The following is a 15979-nucleotide window of genomic DNA, read 5'->3' on the forward strand; positions in this document are numbered from 1 at the left end:
TGTTGTCTACATCAGTCATTTTTATTTAAAAAGATGTTTTTAAGTTCTCAGGAAACAAATCTAAAAAGCATTTCACAAGAGTTTTGTGGGGGGGGGGCTACTAAAGCTGCTGCAGTGGCAGGAATCCTCCAGTTTTCCCTCTGCCTGTAATAGCAGGAGAGCCATGGTTAAAGAGATCTAAAAAATGCAAAATTAGCCATCCTACTTGGAAATCTTGATGCAAGATTAAAAGGCAAACCTTTCCAATAGCTAACCCTAACAGGGTAGTATGCCAAAACCAGCTTACCACTCCCATTCGACTTACTCCTACAATGAATTTCTGACACCTTCAGAAGTCCCTGGGGTAAGTCAACACTTCTCAAAACAATCTACTTCTGAAAAAATGTCCTTATGAGGTGGTGTTCTTTTTCTCCCATACTCTTAAGCATCTGCACAATACTTTCAAGCCTTAACCTTGCTGCTGCAGTCAAACCCATTGGGGTTCCTCATCTTCCACCAAGAGGAAGCTAACCTCAGTGCCTCAGCTACCAAATCCAAAAACATGCAGCTTCCCATCTCATTCACTCTGTTGCGCAACATGCCTTAGACTAGTCAGATCATCCTATTAGATGGCATTGGCCAAGTCATAGCTGTCAATGAAGTCCTTCAGCATGCATTCATAGTAGTTCCCGATCCTTCTCAAGTTGGCCCGTAAGGCTGCTTCCATCGCCTCCTCCATGCATGGCTTTGTTTCCAACAGCATGGCAGTCACCACTGCAAAGTTGAGGAGGACTCGCTGATAGGCCTGCAGGAAAGGGCAAAGTGTCTGTCAGGCAAAAGCGCCAGCGATCTGAAGACTGCCACTCTACACCAGTTCTACCTCACTTATCTACTGGGCTGGTCACATTCAGCCCAGAGTCCTAGCACACCAAAAACCCAGATTGTAAGAAGACAATTTTTCTAAGGATTTATTTGTTTAATGCTGTAGTGGGGAGATAGGCTGTAGCTCAGTGGTACAGCATCTGCTTTGCCTGCAGAATATCCTGGGTTCAATTCCCAGCGTCTCCTGGTAGGGCTGGGAATGCCCTGCCTGAAACTCTGGAAAGCTGCTGACGGTGTAGATAACACTGAGATAAATGGGCTAATGATCTGACCAAGTATAAAGCAGCTTCCTATGGTGTTGCCCTGTGTATGAGGACCAAGACATGTGCTTGCAAAGTATTTGCTGCTTTGTTTAATTTTAAATGTCAGTCAAGACAATTTGAGGTGTCACAAAGCAGTAAGTATACACTTCGCAAACTTGCTGTCAGAGGTGTGAACATTTTTTTGAGTCTGGGGACCATGTTTGTTTATAGGCGCCCCACTGGGACCCACGTGACTTAAGCAAATATGGTTGGAGGATAGGACTACTCCCCTAAAACAGCCTTTGCCAACCTGGTTCCCTCCAGATGTTTTGGACTACAACTCCTCTTAGTCTGCGACAGGCCCCTTTATGCTTGGCCTTGCACAAGCCTTTTGTGTCAGATACAGGAGCGAAAATAGCATGTGACCTTCACAATAATTGTGCTTCAGATCTCCCAGTTCATACTGACATGCCGAAGAGGCTCAGTTACCTGCTCTATCTCTTCCTTTCTTGCTAGTACAGCTGCAGAACGGTCCTCAGAAGTCCTTGAGGATGATGAAGAGCCATCTTTCTCTCCAGCACACAGGGGCTGAGTGGGGTCTGCATCCTCACTGCAGGTTGCTGCCTGGATCTATAGAGATTTTCCCAATGGGAGAAGGTGTTAACATGGCCTAAAACGAAACTAGGGGTGTGTCAAAGATAGTTTTGGCTCTTGCAAAAGGAAGGCAAGATCACTGGCTCACAACAGAATGAAGTATTTTTCTGGTGAGGCTGCTGACAGTAGTCTTAGAGTGAAACCCAGGTGGGGGGGGGCTGCTTTCAGGTGTCACAACTAAGATCTAGGTATCACACAATGATGTTTCATTAAACCAGATGCATCTATGGGCTGTGGAAATGATTCCATAACCTTTTGCACCTTGGCCTTTGCAGTGGGAGGGACAGGGACCTCAGGCCTGGGGGTGGAATGCAGTCCTCTAGGCCTGTCTATCTGGTGGTCAGAACCCTTTCCAGGCCACACTTCCTCACTGCTCTGCACCCCCATAGTTAAGGGAGGCCACTCCCCAGTTTGTCCCCAGGTAGGAATCATTTAAATAATAGACAAGGTGCAGGATATCAAGCAAGGCACTCCGTAGGTATCCCCTTTATTTATTGCTGCAGCAGGACCCCCAGAGCAAGTCTGAAGGGAACGTGACTGAGCAAAGGGTTTTTACAGCTTTTATACATTTCCATAACTGGCAAAATAAAGCAAGGCACATGCACACATCAGTTCTCTTTGTACTTGTTACATAACATCCCTCTCCTGATGTCTGGCCTTCAATTGTGTATGTGCCACAAAGTACTTGATTGTGTACAATACAAGCTAGCAACCTCTACTCAGTGACATTAAACAGAAAGTTAAGAATTAATCAAAAACTACACAGGAAACTTTCCAACATTCTTTCCACAAAACCAAGCGCTTTTGCCTGTGGAATGCGTCCTACTCCTTTTCGAACATGTCCTTGAGCTCTGATTACTCCCCTCTCGCTTGTCTGGAAGGAGGCTAGAGAGGGGCATTTGAGTGTGTATAGAAACTAAGAGGGGGGAAACACATTCGTTGCTCCACCCACTCTGGCCTCTGCCCCTCCAACCTTGGCATGTGACCCTCCAAAGGTTATGCAGAAGGGAATGTGGCGCCCAGGCTGAAAACTGTTCCCAGTCCCTGTTCCGCAGTAAATGACTTGTACAGCCAGCATAACTCAAAAATAAATGCATCAGTTACAAATACCAACATGTGGAAATCAGTGAAGAGGGGGCTAAGGGGAAAGACACTCTTGCTAGTCCAGGCTGAAGACCAGCCATTGCAAGACTGAATCCTTCTTCCTACCGGGTCAGGCAATTCTGTTTCCACCGGCTGTAACTTTTGTGCAGTCTCTGATGAGATTGGTGCCCCACCAGCTTGGTCCCCTTTGGTTTTCTTCTTAGTCTGTAGAAACCGAAAAGAAAAGGACCTAATTGGATCTGCTCACTAACAAAGCAAGGCTTTGTTCATGCCAGAAAATTAACACTGTTACCCAAGCAGGAAACTCTGTAGTGCATACTGGTTGCTACCACTGGATTCGTTTGCCAACAACCCAAGAAGGATGTAAAGGATTGTATCAACCTTGGCAGGATATCAAAAAACAAACCTTTGCCATATACCCCATCTTGAATTCTTTGAGGAAAGGGTGTGACATAGACCTAGCTTTCCAGCAGAGCTGGTACCAATGAAAACAAAAGATGAGCAAATGGATGGAGGGCCAGAATGACTGGGAGATCAGTTAAAATCTCCACTCACATAATGAAACTTACTAAGAGCAGCCACTCTCCAGCCTACGTGAAAGGGTTATTTCAAAGGTAGTGGTATAATCCATATCAATGTATGTCATCCTGAGCTCTGTAGAGGAAGGGTAGATACTAATCTGAGCATCAGAGTGAAATAACTCCAAGACACCTAAGGACACCAATGCATTTGTTCTTACCGTTTACCCTGTGGACTAAAAATCCCACCGTGAACTCCCAAGGATTTGTTGACTATCCTGTCAACAGAGCACACCCACTAGTCTCATGACTAGTTTCCAAAACTGAGTGCCACAACAGAAGGATAGATCTCTTCCTGCTGCTGAACCAGTTGGAGCATTCTGAAGTGCCTTATATTAGAAAAGGCATGATCTAGTGAGCTGATACCACTTGGAAAACTCCACTTATTAATAGGCAATCACTGCCACCTCAACTTGCCGGCATTTACATGGTACCACAAGGGTAAGAGGTGTAAGGGAAGCACATTTGTTCAGCTAAAGAAAATGCTGGAAAGATACATGCCAAGGTATGATGATGATGATGATGATGATGACGACGACGACAACAACCACCACTACCACCAACCTTCCACTAAGAAGACAACTCTGTACTGGAGAACCTCTATTACTGAGAGTTAATGCTATCATTGGGACCATGCAGGTTTTATACTCATTTCACTGGCTTGACTTGTGTTATGTACACAAAAACCCTGCTGGATCAGATAGAAAGCTCATCTAGTCCAGTATACCGTTTCCTGTGCTGGTCAACCAACTGCCTAAGGGAAGGCTAGAAGCAGGACATGAGATCACATACATCATCATATTAAGACACCCATACATTTCCTCAGCTACCTTGGTAGATTTTCTTGCTTTCTCCGAAATCGCTGTTGCCGCCTTCTTCTTTTCAGTTTTCCGAGAGGATGATATTTTTTTCTTTAACTTCTGTGAATTGGATTTCATTTTACAGGCCAGGAGGAAGGAAGGAAGGAAGGAAGGAAGGAAGGAAGGAAGGAAGGAAGGAAGGAAGGAAGGAATAAATAAATGGGAGTATGAAATAAGCCACCACCACCAGAGATTTGTTGGATAAATGCCAACCTTTGTAGAACTAGTGCACCATGTCAGACCAAAAGCAGTGTTTGCTTAGATAAGGAACAGGAAACCTGTGGCCTTCTATTTGTTGCTGGATGCCAACTCGCATCAGTCCTAGCCAGCATAGCCAATGGAGAGGAATGATGAGAGCTGTAGTCTAACAAGATCTGCATGACCAAAGGGTCCCTATCCCAGGCAGAGGTTATCTTGGCATTTAAGTGGAGGAATCATTATACAGTGGTGCCTCAGTTTTCAAACGTAATCTGTTCTGGAAGACCGTTCGACTTCCGAAAGGTTCGAAAATTGAGGCGCAAAGGGCGGTCTGCCAATTCAATAGAGACAATTGTGGAAAACAACAGATACATGCAGCAGAAGTCGTTCCAACTTCCAAGGTGCGTTCGAAAACAGAAGCATTTACTTCTGGGCTATCGGCGTTCGAAAACTGAAACGTTTGGCAACAGAGACGTCTGATAACCAAGGTACCACTGTAGTGGCACATGAACTGTACATGCTCAAGGGCTCATTTTGAGAGACAGGGAGAACAGGAATCTTATTTCAGCTCTCTTTCAAACACCTCCACTGATATTGTCAGAGATCTATTCACAGCTTAATGAAGCAAAACATGCTGCCTTGTGGAGAAGAAAAGGCTAAGGAGTAAACTCTACACAAATCCAGAGTGGAGTCCCTAAGATGGCTGGATGGTGCTTTCTACACTTCCTTCTGGCAACTCCTGCAGCCAAACTGGTGCCATATGTAGTGCTCTGCTTTCTTTTGGACCACATCAGCAAGGCCAAGGGGGTGGGGTGAAGGTCTTGTTGCCTGGACAGCCCAGGATCTCCATACACGTTGCCCAGGCTTGCATCCTAAAGAGGTCACTTCGGTGCTGCTAGCACAGCAAGAACAATGAGGAAGGCAGCTGTTATGAGTTACCAGTCTCTGCAGCCACTGCAGGTGCTGTGATTCTCACCTCCAGAGGTGCACTCCATTGTCTTTTGAGACAGATGGATACCAACAATTATCAAGCATATGCCAATTTAAGACGGTAAGATATAGGCATCTTCTCTTACCTCTCTGGGGCTCTCACGACTGTATGAATGTGGTGCTTCGTACAATTCACTTCTTTCTGCAAAACAGAGATGTTAGACAGCATTTTGCTTTGTGGGTGGGGAGGCATGGCTTCCTAACTCTGGGGATAAAAGAACGCTAATGGTGATTAAAGACCAAGTTCTTTTTTTTGGCTCTAGTGACCTAAGAAGTGCAACTGGAAATGGACCCAAGTGCCAGATTATGTATAAAATGGACTTGAGAGCTTTACTGGTATTGCAGCATACAAATGTTGAAACTCTAAAATCAACAATAAAATGTGTAGGAATATTGAAAAGAGAGTTATATCCATGGAATAATTATATAGAAAGTGCATAAAATGGCAAGAGAATAAGGTTATATAGAGTTCTATTAACATTGCTTCAAAATATCATCTGTTAAGCTGCTATATTCCTCCTACTATTAATTAAAAGTAATTCAATAAGAAGTCTAAAAAGAACTAGGCTAAAAAATATTTAAAAATGTATTCATAGCTACCAAACTGACATGGAGCTGATGGATAAAACTTAAGGGAAATCCTACTGTAAACGTTGAATAATTTGAAAGAAATAGTTTATGAAAAAGATATAAATTGTAGATCAACAACAAATATATATAATGCCAAATGGGGGAAATAAGAATTTACTCAGAAAAACAACAATTATAAAATGTAATATAAAAAGAACTGAACAGTAAGAAAGCATGTTAATAGAAAAAAAGGAAAATGAGGAAATGTATGTAATCACAACTGTGAAAACAACATGTGAAGATAATCTATGAAATACTCGGTTCAGGGAAAGAGCAAAAAAACAAAGGGCCTCAAGAAAGAAAGAAACTCTTTCCCCTTCCTCACATATATCATTTTCTTCCCCTATCAACACTGCAACTTTTTTGGTATCTCACCCATATGCACCCCAATTAAAGAACCACATTTGCACTTACGAACAGCCAAGCCAGGATACTTTGTAACATCAATCCCTCACTGCCAAAAGACAACCTTTTGCTTTGTTGTATCATCTTAATTGAGGAAACTGACAAGACCCAGACCATAAAGTTTACAGAGGCACCATTTGCTGGGAGGAGGATCTTATCTAGATCCTTCCTTGGCACCAAAATCTCTCTCACTCACATTCCAGGAATGAAAGTCTCTGATCTTTTATCTAAGCTGAAAGAGAACTGTGGCTGCTTACAAACCAAGTTGTGTTTCAAAGTTTCTCCCTTCTATCCTCCCTTTTTTTCAGTACACCTGGGTCCAAACAGGTTCAGACAAAGTGATTTTACCAAATACTTTGGGTAACAAAGCCCCTAAGTTATGTGACAGTCAGATAGACTTGATATGCTGGGCAACCTGCTCTTTCACACACTGACAGTTATCTGACAAGGGGCCTTTTACACATTCCTGAATTCTCCGAGAGAATGCCCAGTCATCTCTGCAACTGCATTTGAAATATTGCTTTCTTTCACTGTGATTCCTGTTTCCATGAAGACATGTCTTTTGCTGCTGCTCTGCTGGGCGAATCAGGTGTTTTGCGGGGTAGAGCAGCAGCAAAAGATGTGCATCTTTTGCTACCGCTGTGTCTGGCAGACCAGCGGACTGGAGCCAGGCAGAGGTGTAGATCCTAGGTGCACCCATAGCTCCCAGACATCTCCATACAGTCACAAAAGGTTGCTTGCTAGTGGCAAAATGCGACTGGCACAATGGGAGCATCAAACGTTGATCCAAAAGGCTACACAGCTTGGAGAGGACCCTTTCATGCCAAGGAGACAATATTGTAAACACTAATATCTTAGTCCCTTCAGCTGGAACATGAAGATTCCCATTCTGAACTGCCCAATAAAAACAAACCTTCTGGGGAATAGCGATGACTTCTTTTCTGAACCAAGTAAGAGGGAGGGGAATCTTTCTCATATAAATTCTTTCTGTGTGGATTGTAGCAATATCCACAGTGACAGAAGCTGGAGTGCTCTCTCCTGTGAAAAGAAGCACATGACTCACTTGAAAAGTTGCGCCCGCCTGCATTTTGAACACCACATCAAGAGCCTGACTGTTGCTGCTTCCCTGCATCCCAAAACTCTGGGAGCAGGCCAACTGGTAAGGTGGGTGGCTAAGACTAATTTGCACAAAACTACAGTCCCCATGATTCACCAGGGGAAGCCAGATAGCTAAGCCAGTTTCATTTCAGTTTGCAGTCCAAATGTAGCCATGAGTTCAGCCTGAAACCCATTCAATTTGGAATCCTTTCACTCTATCCTATTTTGCAAGAGAACTCCCCATTTCCCATGGCTCATTTCTTTCTATGCATAAGCACCACCAAAAAGGCTCCAAATTATCCTAGTTATCTCAGACTCCTTTCTTCTCTATGCCTGACATCAATATCATTTCATATGATTCAAAACTACCCAGTTTCTAAAACAGAAGCCAGCTACTCTGATGGTGTTTCCTGCTTGGCAGGGGGTTGGACTCGATGGCCCTTGTGGTCTATTCCAACTCTATGATTCTATGATTCTACCCTGGTGTTCCCCCACTGAGTTCCAAGAACTGTAGTCTTCTTGCAGGGCTGGCTTGTCCCTTTTTGTGGCTTGAGGCGAAACGGGAAGTGCCACTCTGCCAAGCCCGGCCACCCTGCCGTCACTTGCACTATCTGCCCTGCTACCTCCACTGCTGGCAGAGAAGCAGCACTGTCACCGGCACCAATTTTGAGTGAGATTTCACCTGAAATTGCATGAGATCTTGGCCAAAATCAGCACTGATGCTGCTGCTGCTTCTCTGCTGCCGCTGGCAGAGGGGTACCCACAAGCACTGATGCTTCTGCCGCCTGAGGTAGCAGCCTCATTCCACCTTACGGATGAGCTAGCCCTGCCCTCTAGCTTTGAGGAAATCTCGGGTTATGTTCTTGCCTGCAAGGGGACAAGTTGCTGCTTCCACGGGATCGTTCTCGTCTGTGAGGCGATCTTGAACGGTGAGTATGCAGTTCCCTTGAGGCATGGCTTGCTCTAGAATGCCGTGAATCACTGCTGTGTTGGCCCTTTTGTGAACGAGGGGACCGGTCGCTGCTTCCATGGGATCGCTCTCGTCTGTGAGGGGATCTTGAACGCTGACTACGCAACTCTCTTGAGGTCCTATTTGCGCTAGAATGCCTCGAATCACTGCTGTGTTGGTTCTTTGGTGAACTAGAACAGTATTCCAGCCATCTTTCTGTATCACTTTTTTGATCACAGGAAATGAGGCTGTGAGGTGGGGACTGTGAGAGCACCTGGCAAAAGAGCAGGGTGATCAAATAAGGTACAATAGCAATTTTGTTCATTTGACAATATTTATTCAATTGCCAAAAATCTCTAAGAAGTTTATATAAGTTAATATAAAACAAGTCTCCCCTCTTCTTAAATATCTTACTGCTTTCAGTGAGAACTCAGGAGAACCCAAATGCTAAGCAGACACAGCTAAACTTTTCCTGATCTGGGCTAGGACTTTGGACTCACGGACTCACTGCTGCCTGGTGCTACAAGCTGTCTCCTTTTTCTCTATCCCTCCCTAGCTCTCTTCCGAGGACCCTTTCCTTGTCTCAGTTTTGAGTCTCCCATCCTTTCCTTGTAGAGCCCGATCATTAGTGCTCTTAGTTTGATTATCCCAGAATCCTTACAAACAATGATTAAAACCACAGTTGTGCATTAAGGATGCCCTGAAAGCCACGTTTTTATTTGTGACCAGAAGACCAGTGAGAGTGTCCCTGTTTTCCCATTTTCTTTTTAATACTCCCCTTCATGTCCTTTAGAGCAATCGTAGGGAACACTGGGCTCTCCAGAGGTTGCTGGACTACAGTTCCCATCAGCCCCAGCCAGTGTGGCTAATGATAAAGGATGATGGGAGTTTTAGTCCAACAACTTCTGGAAAGCCAGAGGTTAGATAGAGAGTTGCTTTTCTCTTTCTTGCTCCTCTCTTGCCAGCTATTTTCCTTCCGCCCCTTGCCTGCATTCTTGATTCTATTCTTTCTCCACCTACAGCCCCCTCCATAAAAATAATGTTCATCATTTTTCAACTTACCAAGTCACTGTCATGTTCAGAGACTCTGTGACACTTTCCAACTTCGTTCACATTGCAGGGTGGCGCCTGACGATCTTCAGGGGCCCATACATTTTCAGCCTGGAAAGAAGCAGTTTCCCAGGAATAAGGGTAGGAAGATTAATGATGCCAGATTGGAGAATGAGGACAGCAATGAAATATAAGGATAAGCAATATTCTTCTAGGTAATAAAAGAACATCCCACTTGTAAGATCCTGCCCCTTATTGTTACCACCATTTCTACCCCACAGGAAGCAGTGTACTGCGGCCACACAAAGGAGCCTCTGAATTGTTGCCATGCCTGGGGAAGGCAGGGCCTAGTGAAAAAAGAGACATCTTCCTCAAGCCCGGGGGGGGGGGGGGTGTGTGGAGAGGGAGAGAATAAAAACCACCACAGCTGAGAGAAGGGTTACGTGGTAATAGGAAGGAAATGACTCTGAAGGTTCTGAGATGGCAGCAGGCAGAAAAGGACAAGCTAAAAAATGAAAATATGAAAGGGGAACATTTTGTTCATTATGTTTGCTGTGGTATTTTTTCCCCAGTAAAATGCATAGTGTGGAAGAAGCCCTTGTTAATTAAGCACTAGAAGCCGAATTAAAAGTTCCATTTGAGTTGCCACTTTGGGATTTTCTATCCCACCTTGCGGAACTGGTTACAAATGGATTGGCTAGGGAAACCCAGCCAGATAGGTGGGGTATAAGTAATATTATTATTATTATTATTATTATTATTATTATTATTATTATTCAAAATTTACTAAGTAGGCCCAGCTATGTTTTCAGGGATCAAAGACACAAAGAAGTTCCCGCAGTCTTACCTTTTCTTTTCCTTTTCTGTAAATGATATTTATTAAATTTTCCATTTTAACAATCCAATCAAACCACATTAAACATTCCAAATTAAACAAATTATCCAATAATCAAACAATCCAAATGTTATACCAAATTATAATTTTTTGGGCGGACTTCCCATGTTCGGGGGGGGGGGTTCAAATCATCTCATATTTCTGTTGGTTATTATGCAGATTAGTTGTGCTGCAGAAGGTATGAGTATGACCCATTCCACAGGGTACTGAGAGAGCTACATGCTGCTCTTTATATACTATACCCAATTTCTGACACTGCTTGATTACCACAACTTAACAGCACCTGCTATACTGCTTCACAGCTGTAAAACTAGGTCATGTTATTTGCTCTGGCCTTTAAAGAGATACACATCTTGTGAAACAATAATGAACCTTAATATTTAAAGAAACCATTCAACAATTTCTGCTGCTTTTCATAGTCATTTCCGATAGTTCCCATAAGTCATTCTGATGTTAATCCTTCATTGTTTTCAACAACCTCTGAGTTCATCCGGCAAGCGAGATAAATCAAAACAGTGTGTTTCTGTGTGGGTTCTTATGTCTTTCTTTCTTTCTTTCTTTCTTTCTTTCTTTCTTTCTTTCTTTCTCTTTCTTTCTCTTTCTTTCTTTGTGCTTCCAATCCAGCTATGGCATTCCACTTTCACTTTCTGATTTTTATAGTTGCTTGCAACATTCCAATATGGAGGAGATCTGACTTTCTGCCAGTTGTACCAGGCATATGTCCAAAGTTTCTCCACCTTATTTCGTCCAAGCAATTAATGCCAACAGCCCAGATTTTTCGCTTGCAAAGCCATTTCCACACAGTTAATAATTGTTAGAACCATATTACATCAGTAAATGCAATATTCTCCAGTCTCGCTTGCTTGCATAAATAATCCGGTAGTCAGTCCTTCCAGAGGAGATTTTGCCAAGTAACATAGCAAAACGAAGTATCGAAGTGAAACAAAGAATGCTCACCCCCCCCCTTCCGTTCGGACACACCAGCTCCATGCAGATGATAATCCTTCTTCTACTTTAGCACCTCAATGGCTGAATTAATTAGCAGAGTAATTTCTCCCCCCTCACTCAGAGCATGTCCATGACTTAAATCCGATTTTTCATCTTAAGAAATTGTAGTTTGTTGCTCACGGAGGCGACTTTGGAGAGTTGCCAAGAAACGCACGGTGCTTTCCATCCAGCGGCCCCTGCCCCCTCATTCCTTCTGGATTTGGGGCCAGGTGTTGGGCAAATGAGGATGAGACTGCCACCCCTGACCCTGGGGGAGTTGGGAGGCTGATTACTCCAATCTCAGCCTCTAATTACCCGTGCAAACGGCTGCAATGGAATTCCAGCCTCCTCCATGACACCAAATCAGAAGTCACTCTCAGTCTTACCTTTTCATATTTTTTCTCTCTCACCAGCACAGGCACAACACGAACATCACTCAGGGTACTTGGGAGGTTGGAGGAGCTAGTAGCTAGCACAGCAGAGGACTGATAGAGGTCTTCATCCTTAAGACTGCTGGTGATTTGGGTCTGCATCAGTTTCAAGTGAAAACAGGGTTAGAATAGTCTGAGACGAGTAAATGACTGGCTAGTGATACACAAATGAAGTTTTGTTTCCTCATTTCTAGGACACACCCTCCCCCATCTCTCTTGCCAATTCCTCCCACATTATCTCAATTACTTGTAACATAACAAGCTGGTGCAGACCATTTTTTAGGCTATAAATATTGGACTGGAAACTTAGTCAAAGCAGTGAGGTGTGCTGGAATTTCACCCCTCCAGTGAGGTGTGCTGGAATTTCTCACTCTGATTCCTATGTGATTTAAAATTAAAACAAGACAGTTTGGCTCTGTAGCAATACAACAGGAGTTGGTAAACACTGGGGTGAGAAGAGGATTCGCCTGGTCAATATTTTACAACAGGTAATCCTCTCAGCTGCTCAGCAAGTGGTTTTCCGCCTGCCAGATACAGGATTCTCCATCATGTAAATTAAAGATACACCTGAGTAAGCAATATGTGTTTTCCAGTAAGCCACAGACCAGTAGAAACCGGCCATAACCCAAAGTTAACTTTAAGATGGAAATTTTAACTCTTTTAGAAGGTTGCAGAAGAACCCTCCTCATTTACCCTCCTCCCTATTCCTCCTATCGTACCTGATATTTTGAAAAAGGCTAACCAACTCCGACTTTAGAATCCTTACAAAAGCAGTTTATTTCCAGGGAAAGAAGGAGAGTGTAATTTAATCCCAGTTCAATGTCTTCCTTTCCCTCTGAACGATTAGCATTTGTGGTCTCAGGTAGGAATAGTATTTCTACAGCAGGAGGTGAGCCAACTATCAGGAGTTTCATTCTCTCTTGTGCTGCAGTGTGTGACTACTAGATCACCTGCTCTGTGTGTTGACATTCTATTCTTTGGAAGCATCCGAACAGAAGGAACTGTACGCCACTTCCGTCTTCTTTGTTCTTTGTTCTGTTGCTGTCCTCTCTCAGAGAAGAGACATGCCATAATGGCTCTGTTCTTTATTTTGATCCTGTAAATAAATCACTAAACCCAGATGCTACATATCCTCAGTCTCAGCTTCTTCTAAGCTCTGCTAATTGCTTGAACATCCGGAGGAGTGAATGCTGTGCTGTGTTTTGGACTGGTGCCGGAAGAAAGCAGTCTCCCACCCAGAAGCACCAACACCAACATGGCTGAAATGGTGTTCGGGTGGGATGGCTTCCAGCTTCAGGAGAGAAATAAATATTAAGGACTGTGGGTTTGCAGGGATAAGATCCTAATTGCAATCAATATGACCAAATAGAATGCCTGAAAAGTTCCATTTGAGTTGCCTCTTTGGGATTTTCTACCATACCTTGCAGAACTGGATACAAATGGATTGGCTGGGGAAACCCAGCCAGATGAGCGGGGTATAAGTAATAAAATTATTATTATTATTCAGAATATATTAAGTAGGCCCAGCCATGTTCTCAGGGATCAAAGACACGAAGAAGCTCCCGCAGTCTTACCTTTTCATATTTTTTCTCTCTCACCAGCACAGGCACAACATGAACATCACTCAGGGTACTTGGGAGGTCTTCATTCTTAAGACTGCTGGTGATTTGGTTCTGTATCAGTTTCAAGTGAAAACAGGGTTAAAATAGTCTGAGATGAGTAAATGACTGGCTAGTGAAACACAAATGATCAGTATTGTTTCCTCATTTCTAGGACACACATTCCTCCATCCCTCTTTGCCAATTCCTCCCACATTATCTCAGTTACTTGTAACATAACAAGCTGAGGCAGAACATTTTAAGGCTATAAATATTGGACTGGAAACTTAGCCAAAGCAGTGAAGCATGCTGGAATTTCTCCCCTCCTTGATTCTCACTCTGAATCCTATGTGATTTAAAATTAAAAGAAGACAGTTTGGCTCTGTAGCAATGCAACAGAAGTTGATTTACCCTCCTCCCTATTCCTCCTACCGTACTTGATATTTTGAAAAAGGCTAACCAACTCTCACTTTAGAATCCTTACAAAAGCAGTTTACTTCCAGGGAAAGAAGGAGAGTGTAATTTAATACCAGTTCAATGTCTTCCTTTCCTTCTGAACGATTATCATTTGTGGTCTCAGAAAGGAATGGTATTTCTACAGTGGGAGGCGAGCCAACGTGGCTGAAATTGTCTTTGGGTGGGATGGCTTCCAGCTTCAGGAGAGAAAGAAATATTAGGATGTTGGGAAAGAAACTGTGGGTTTGCAGGGATCAGATCCTAATTGCAATCAATATGACAAAATACAATGCTTGAATGTTTCATTCAAGGGCAATTCAAGTACTTCATAAACATGCTTCCATTGCCACCAACAGAAAACTGAACAAAAAGCATGAAAAGCAATTGTAGTCACTGCAGTGGCTTTGCAAAGTTCAAACATTCCTTTTGCTATTCCTCCCACAGCTTTAGCTCACAAAAGTCACTGCAAACTTAAACAAAACTCATGTCCCTTTTGTTTTAAAAACTGTTTCCCCCCCCCATTTGTTTTGCTATGTGATTTGAGTTAAAAAAATATTTTTTAAAAGATCTTACACCTGAGAGGTGGGAAAGCCCCACTGCACAAGCAAAAGCCATTCCACTCATGCAATGAAATCATTGGATCCTACCCAAAGTGATTTTACTTGATGGCTTCAGTTAATGCAAACCCTAAATCACGTGAGAAGATTAGATAGGCTTGTGGTCTGTTAACAGCCTGTGGATTATTATTTATTAAAGTTACCTGTCACTTTTTTAGCAAGGTAACTCAAAGCAACTTACAAATCAATCACATACACTAAAACTGGCATATAACAAAACAAAGAAAAATGAAAATGAAAATCCTGTTTTAAAAGGCAAGATGAAAATATCCTACTCACTTAAGGAGCCCACAAATAATGAAAAATCAAATACTTGGTTTGCTGTTATGCAGAAATAAGAGCAAATCACAGTTAATACAAACTCCAGTTGCAATCAGCTGCAACTCATTGTTTGAGATCACGGTTTATCAGGAACAAAACAAACATGGTTTGTGGCAGGGTCAGAATTTAAAACAAACCATTTGTTTTCATGCTATGTCTGAACCCAGAATATTATCCAAACCATTAACAGTGTTTGTGCATAACTTCCCAACAATTGTCATCTTATTCACAAGTTTGCCTCCACACTTGAAAGGGTTAGAAATATCCATTTTTTAAAGCAACAACAACAAATTTATCAAGATTTGAACAAGACCTTGTGGAGCACAAACAGCCTCATTGCTTATCCCTTTTTAGGACCACTCCAAAACATGACAAGGTTTACACATTTGCAGAGTCTTTTGTAAAATACCAGCTCCAAATAAACTAAGAACTTAGCGCCAAATAATGTCCTAGGCCTAGGCAGATATTCACAGTACTTTCAGCAGAAGATGGGCAGCAGTTTTCTAGCAATCAACTCAGTGGTGACAGCTAACTAATTGAGAATAAAGCCCTCATCTCCAAAACAATAGGCAGGATACCAATTTCATCCTAGCTTACTTCACCCAAATGGTTGACTTGCAAAGGAAAAAAAAAGTTGTTCATACCAATACAGGCAGTTCCTTTTTTGTAGTATGAATGCCTTCTGTGGTCACAAGTGGTGACTGGTCTCCTATAGATGCTTCAGCAGATGGAAAAGGTAAGGCCTGGCTGGGAGGTTGTTCAGCTGCCTGCCTATCTTTCAACTCCACCTGCAAAGTTGTATAGGGAAGGAGAAATTCTGTTGTTCCAGTGGGGAACCCAAGCTTCAGAGAGAAGACTTCAACAAGACAAGAGTATCCCTATATCCCAAGCAATCTTTACAATCTTATTACTAAGAGTGAGAATCCCCTCTTCTCTTTGAACCCAACTAGATACACACAAACATTACCACAGCCACGAAGAAAAAGAAGCAATAATAATAATAATAATAATAATAATAATAATAATATGCTATGTTTTCATGCTATGTCTGAACC

The 15979-nt window shown here is 42.8% G+C and overlaps 1 protein-coding gene across 9 annotated transcripts in view; it reads right to left on the reverse strand.

Moving 5' to 3' along the window:
* LOC114599260 (uncharacterized) overlaps positions 1–15979 on the reverse strand; it is a 30697-nt gene continuing 14718 nt past the window's right edge. For all 9 annotated transcript variants that reach the window (XM_077928943.1, XM_077928940.1, XM_077928939.1 and 6 more), the window contains 12 exons: positions 15569–15712; positions 14061–14183; positions 13507–13605; positions 11888–12028; positions 9632–9730; positions 8488–8843; positions 7436–7560; positions 5574–5629; positions 4270–4359; positions 2967–3065; positions 1593–1733; positions 1–784 (listed from right to left, as the gene is read on the reverse strand). In XM_077928943.1, the coding sequence (XP_077785069.1) occupies positions 605–784; positions 1593–1733; positions 2967–3065; positions 4270–4359; positions 5574–5629; positions 7436–7560; positions 8488–8843; positions 9632–9730; positions 11888–12028; positions 13507–13605; positions 14061–14183; positions 15569–15712 (1653 nt within the window). In that variant the 3' untranslated portion in view covers positions 1–604. The remainder of the gene's footprint in view (positions 785–1592; positions 1734–2966; positions 3066–4269; positions 4360–5573; positions 5630–7435; positions 7561–8487; positions 8844–9631; positions 9731–11887; positions 12029–13506; positions 13606–14060; positions 14184–15568; positions 15713–15979) is intronic.

Source organism: Podarcis muralis, chromosome 5 (assembly GCF_964188315.1).
Source record: "Podarcis muralis chromosome 5, rPodMur119.hap1.1, whole genome shotgun sequence".
NCBI lineage: Eukaryota > Metazoa > Chordata > Lepidosauria > Squamata > Lacertidae > Podarcis > Podarcis muralis.